Below are 6,504 nucleotides of genomic sequence, written 5' to 3'. Positions count from 1 at the left end.
GCCCCGCCCGGGGGCGGGGGGTCGGAGAACGGCGGCGGCCGGCCACACTGCGGTGCCGGCGGCCTTGGGCAGCGTGGCGTTTCCTCGGAAGGGAGGTTCAGGGCGCTTCTCTGCCCACGCCGGCTGCAGGCTAGGGAGGAAGCGTGGGCATTGGACGTCGCTCAGGAACTTAGCAGGAAAGTTTTTATGTTAAAAAGCAGGCCGAGAGGACTTGGATTAGGCCCACTGGGGATGATGATAAAGTATTTTTATTTCTATTTCCTGTGTTTTAAAGATGGTGGTGGTGGTGGGGGCGGGGGAAGAGTAATCGATCTAGCGCAGGCGTCCAGCATGCGGTTTATTCCCTGCACCTGATCGTGTCGGGGATGGCGAGAGGACGGCATTGCACTCAGAACACGCAGTCCTTGGGTTGTCACAGGTCGCTTGAAATAGGCAGAACGTGCTGCCCCTTTTACAGAAGAGGCAGAAAATAAAGAGGGAGTTAGATGCCCGTAGCCCGAGCTCATGCAACCCGGAGCTACTTTACTTAAAATGGGGGAGAACCCCTGGAAGGACCCCTGTCTTATCCACCGCGAGGCTCCAGTTGGGAGAGTGAAGGTTCTCTTTACGAGAGGCTCTGGAGTTGGTATTTATTACCCTGCTTTTCTGCACTCCGAGAGCTCAGAACGGAGGGAGGCAAGCGTCGCAGAGCCTCCGTCCAGATTCAGGGTAAGGGAGGATTACTCCACATTTTGACCGAGAGGGGCTGGAGAGTGGGTCCCCATAGGCGCCAAAGGCAGTGACCGCAGCAGAAAGCGTCGGGCGGGCGGGGAGAGCGCACTTTTCGTCCAGGTGGCCCTGCTTTTCGGCTCAGCCACCTCCGGCTTTGGGCCTCAGTCCTCGCGGGTCCAGTGTTCCCCACTGCCAGCTGGTGGGACGCAGGCGTGGTAGGGCCTTGTTGTCACACACTGGCAGGGGGGTGAGAGTGCTATCGGCAAGGGTTCTGTTCCCTTCCTGCGCCGGTGGAGTCCAGGGAACAATCTGGAGTTTGCGGAGAACCAGGGAGACCCTCATATGTTCCCCTCATCCCCTAGCATTCCATCTGGCCCAACTACTGCGGAGAAACAGGTCCCCGTTGCTGCTCCGGCACTGGCCAGCCCTGGGCACCTTTGGCCTTAGCGTTAAGTGGCCCAGGACCAGACCTCCGCGAGGTCCTATCTGAGAAGCCGGACTCCTGCTGTCTCTGGGCTACTGATTTCACTGCTCTTTGAGATGTCCCCCCTCCTCTGCTGCAGGTCTCCTGTAGGGATAGTCTGGGGTGACTGCTAGAGAAAGCCGGGGGCCCTGCTCACCAGTAGGTGATTTAGGAAGGAGTCCTCATTGCTCTCGGATTAAGGGATGCTGATAGAAATTTCATTTGGAATCATTTTTCATGGGGAGGGGGGAGAGTTTCTGGAGGATTTGCTGACATCCCTTCTTTCTCCCTTGTCTTTCACTCCCAGCTCCTTCCAGAGTGTTATGGATTATGTTTTCTGTGTTTACAGGACAAGAAGGGGCTTTCCGGGAAACAGAATAATTTTGAGCGCAAAACCGTGTATCAGAGGCAAGTCAGGGCACCCAGTTTGCTGGCCAAAAGCATTTTAGAAGGTAAATCAACTCCCAATTATCACTTAACCTTTTAAACCTAGTGGTGCAGGCACCTGCATATTTACTAACCTGTGAAGGAGCCATCTGAGGGGAAGGTACTCTTTATTAGGAAGTTTTCCACCAAGAAGAAAACCAAGATGGGGAAAAGGAACCTCACGTAGCTGTCCGGTTTTCATCCCCATCAGTTGATGAATACTGGTAATTTTGTGGGCTGTTGAATAGTGACTGGGTTAACGTGGAACACTTGTGGAATTTGTCCCCGTTTGAGGGATGTGCAAAAATACACTGCCAAGTGATTCCCTAGCAGATGTCCTAGCAGGAAAGAAAGATTTAAAATAAAAAAATACACCCACTTTTCTGAGTTGTAGTCACAGCTGTGTGGACAGAGTGAATCACGTTTAAGAGCTACCCCTGACCAATAAAGACCTCTGGTCTGGACGGCACTCAACCTCAGATCCCACTTTTTTCCATGTACCGTTTTCCTGCATGGATTATCTGGGTATTAATTGCTGTTATTCCACACTTCATTTTACAATTTTTGACCGTTGAGGTTCTAGAGTCTGAAAAAGGTTTCAAATTAAGCAAGCGAAATGGAGGTTGACCTTGATGGTGTGAAGTTTCTCAATCTCTCTTTCCTCACTTTCACTTTCTCTAAAGCCTGGGGAAACAGTCATTTTTCTTCAGAATTTTCCAATGTATCCTCATGTGGGTATGGAACTTATTTATTGTCCTGCCAAATAATATATTGACTCTGCTTCACCATTTTTCTTTAAATTCACCCTAACCTTAGGTACAGGGGACGTTTATATTTGCCTTAATCACTGCTGCTTTATGAAATTCAAACTGATTATTTTAAAGTAGACATTTGAGTTCTTTTTTTTCTTCTGTAGCTTCTGAATTTGGTTGGTCCTGGATAGGTTTTAAAGTTCATTCATGTCTCAGTCTGTGCTGTCTACTTCTGACCTTAGAGTGGTTTCTCACGAATTAAAAATAAAAATGAATTTGGTTACAAACTGAGTAAACAGATTTATAACATCGAGACCACACTGATAAATTGAACTTGTGCCAAAGCCGTTTGAGAAGCGTGAGGAGTAAATGGAATAGTTAATTCAAGTAAATAGTTTCCTGGCAAAAACTTACTGTAGGGATAGAAACATTAATTTTCAAATTTTATATTATTTTATTTGCAAATGAGTATGATGGGTTTGTCACTGTGTAAACACAAGTATCACAATGGATCCTTCAAACAAATTTGATAGTGGTGACTGCTTGGGGCTGATGAAACACTCAAAGTATTTTATGCTGCCAGGAATTCTATTTATGTTATACAAATCTATGTTTTCGACTTTGTCCCTGTTCATGAAATGTGCAATGACTCAGTCTGTATTCTAATGATTGCTTGTTCAACTGTTTTTGGTATCTGGCCAACATGATTAGAGGTTGGGGAAAAATGTTTTAGACTAGTTACTTTCAACGTAGCATGGACTCCCTTCTCATTTGGGGGTTTTGTTTTGTTTGTCAGGAGAAAGGGCTTGGTTAAATTATTCACCGCAGAGTGGGTTTGACTAGTTCACAGCTCTTTTCAATTCTCTGTGTTTCTCTGCCTCCTTATAAGTCTTTTTCTCTTTTCCTCCTCACTGATCTCCTTTAACTTTCTTTCTCTTTTTCCCTAGTTCTCCTTGGATTATTCTACACCTGTAACAATGTGTACATAATGAGTGAGCCACCTTTAGAAAATAAAAGTGACGTCAGCTCTAGGTATAGATGTCTTTTTTAATAATGAAAAAAAGATAACGTGGATAATAATAAAACCTTGATTGAAGTAAGATGAGTAGCTTTGTTTCTTAATGTGTAGAGGTCTGGGAAGAATAGTAAAATTTCAATCAGCAAATTCCACCTGTCAAAGCAAGCAAGCAAGCAAGCAAGCAAACCAACCTGTGAGAACAATCTCAACAATAACGAAGAGTTATACTATGGATACCTTCCTCCCAAAGGCAACTCTTTTAAGTTGAACCTATACTTTTGCTTTCTGTATAAAAATAACAGTGAACTGTAAATCATTCTTCCCATTTGTAGTTGCCTTCACGATGTCTAGATTTTTCTTCCCTGATGCTATTCTCTTTCATGTATGATATTTGCTTGTTTTAGGCTACCGCCCCATTCCAGTGGATACTTATGTAGGAGGAACCTTACCTCTGCCTCCCCCAGTTAGTGACAGGATGAGGAAAAGAAGAGCCTTTGCCGATAAGGAGTTGGAAAACATAATGCTGGAGAGAGAATATAAAGAGAGGGAAATATTGGAAACTTCCCAAGCTGCTGCCTTGTTCCTGCCCAACCGCATGGTTCCTGGTCCTGAATACAATGCCTACAAAAATGCCTACAGCCCCACTCCAGGGGAACCACCAAGCAAGGACTTCTGCAACTTTTTACCCACCTGCCTTGATCTGACCATGCAGTATTCAGGGTCTGGAAATATGGAACTTATTTCTTCCAATGTCAGTGTGGCCACAACTTACAGACAGTATCCCTTGTCCTCACGATTTTTCGTGTGGCCCAAGTGTGGCCCCATTAGTGACACCTTCCTTTACCAGCAGTGCCTGCTCAATGCTACCACCTCAGTGCAAGCCCTGAAACCTGGGACGGGCTGGGACTTAAAGGGAGCCCAAGTCCATGAGGGACTTGGTGCAGAACACGACCCGATGCCACTGAAATTGGAAGGCTCTCTGGTGCTGCCTCCCACTCCTGAGGTCCAGACCTCTAGAAATGACCTTCAGGGTCACCCGGCTGTCCCTGAGAGGTCTGCATTCTCCCCACCCCGACGGAATTTCTCACCAATTGTTGACACGGACTCCCTGGCAGCTCAAGGACACATCTTAACCAAGATCAGCAAAGAAAACACTAGGCACCCTCTGCCACTTAAACATAATCCATTCCACTCATTACTCCAACAGACGCTTAATGACAATTCAGGACCTGAGTTGAAAACACCATTTGTCAAAGAGGCCTTTGAAGAGACCCCTAAGAAACACAGAGAATGTTTAGTCAAGGAGAACCAGAAGTACACATTTACAATAGATAGATGTGCAAAAGACCTTTTCGTAGCCAAACAAGTTGGAACAAAACTGTCAGCGAATGAACCGCTGTCATTTTCCGTTGAGTCTATTCTTAAGAGGCCTTCATCTGCCATCACTCACGTCTCTCAGTGAAAGGCTGCTTAAACAGAAACCTGGATTTTTTGCAGTCTCAGAGGGTTCTTGCCATTCCCTAATTTTTTTTTTTTAAAAACCCAAGATGTTTGTATAAAGAAATTTCTAATGTAAATGGTGGTGATTTATAAAAATTCTATATATTCGTATGCATGTACTTTTTCTTTTCACATAAATATATTTAACATTAAAGATGGTAATTGCTTAATGTGCAAATTGCAAAGTTCCATGCTTTACATAGCATTTTAAAGAGCAATAAAATTGACACTGTCTTCCAAAAGACCTGGTATTTGCTGAAGCAAATAGCTGTCTCTGTCTAGATGAAAAAGCTAGTGTCTGTGAACTGGTTCTTTGTTTATGATTCTACGGATTTTCAAGTGCTCTTAATGATCACTGAGGGCTATAAGAGAATGCATATAGTGCTTTAAGTTTGCATTTTAGAGGGTATACAAATTGAGCTGTTTATGACTGATGCAAAAATAGCTTTAATGAGAACATAGGATTGTGTGTATGTTTATAGAATCTTCATTTCATGTAATTGGACAAAATGGAGTTAATTAGGAAGAACACCAAGTGCAAGTTTTCATTTATATTATTTGAATTTTGTACTAGATTTATTTTTCTAAGAATTATTTATTTTACTTTCTTTATTATTATTTTAAAATTTGACCAGACAGAGACAGAGAAAGAGAGAAAGGGGACGTGAGAAGGACTCAAACCATGGTTAGCCATGTGGGAGTCCAGTGCCTTGGCCACCACACCGCTGCTGGCCCCAAGAACAGATTTATTTTTAACTTCCCGCATCCTAGTTTCTTTTCACCAGTAAGGGTATGGGGGAGGGAGAGCTTAAACTTCCCTTTTAGGAAAGGAACTATCCTTTGAATGTTTTTGGTTTCTTTGAAGTCTGATTTTAGGTTGTTAGGGGCCACAAAGCATGTTCCCTTGTAAGGTACAGTTAGTTCAGCCCACTACAGTACCCAGACCCCACCTTGACTCTGCATTCCACGGCCGTTTGTGAAGGACTGGTGACAGCAAGCCAGTCAGAACTCCCAGCCGTTCCCTGAGTTTCAGCTGAATGCCTCCCACATTTGCACCAGTGTTTCAGGCTTTCAGGGTAGTTCTCTTCTGAGGTAAAAATATTTACTAGTCAAATTGCTTCAACCAAAGGTTGCTGAAGCCTGCAGATGTTTATCATAGGATGAGGGTGGCTTCTGGATTTGTACACCTTCCCTCTCCTGTTTTAAGTTCCTTTGTCACCTTCTTGTTTTGCTCCACAAAATGGTAACTGTTGTTCCACTTGACTGGTGAAATGAGAGTAGGACATTTGTGACAATATCAAAATCTTCCCTTAAGGCCTTACCTGTGGACCCTCAAACCAAGTTTTAAAATGTCCTAGTCATCTTAATACAGAAACCAAATGTCTCACTATAAGATTGCCATGGGGTGAGGGGGCAAGCCCAGCAAGTAGCATGGTGGTAAGGGCGTAGGACTCCCACATGGCCAACTGTAGCTGAGTCCCTGACCTGGTGGCTTGCTTTCTCACTTTCCCTTTCTCTGTCTCTTCTGGTGAGTGCACATATCCTATAGCAAAGTAATAATAATAATAATTAAAAAAAAAAAGGTTGCCATGGAGATAGGGCCAGTAGGTGGCATGGTGGTTAAGGTGCAAGAT

At 44.3% G+C, this 6,504-nt stretch overlaps 1 protein-coding gene across 1 annotated transcript; it reads left to right on the top strand.

Moving 5' to 3' along the window:
- The first annotated feature begins 531 nt into the window (after positions 1 to 531).
- On the top strand, positions 532 to 4,911 carry DMRT2 (doublesex and mab-3 related transcription factor 2). Its single transcript, XM_027773412.1, has 3 exons — positions 532 to 708; positions 1,347 to 1,626; positions 3,775 to 4,911. The coding sequence occupies exons 1-3, from the start codon at positions 532 to 534 to the stop codon at positions 4,830 to 4,832; spliced, it is 1,515 nt and encodes a 504-aa protein (XP_027629213.1). The 3' UTR covers positions 4,833 to 4,911.
- The last annotated feature ends 1,593 nt before the right edge of the window (positions 4,912 to 6,504 follow it).

This window comes from Tupaia chinensis, unplaced genomic scaffold, assembly GCF_000334495.1.
Source record: "Tupaia chinensis unplaced genomic scaffold, TupChi_1.0 Scaffold000354_1, whole genome shotgun sequence".
Classification (NCBI taxonomy): Eukaryota; Metazoa; Chordata; class Mammalia; order Scandentia; family Tupaiidae; genus Tupaia; species Tupaia belangeri.
Note: the sequence above shows the minus strand (reverse complement) of the source record. Positions and strands in the feature narration are given on the sequence as shown.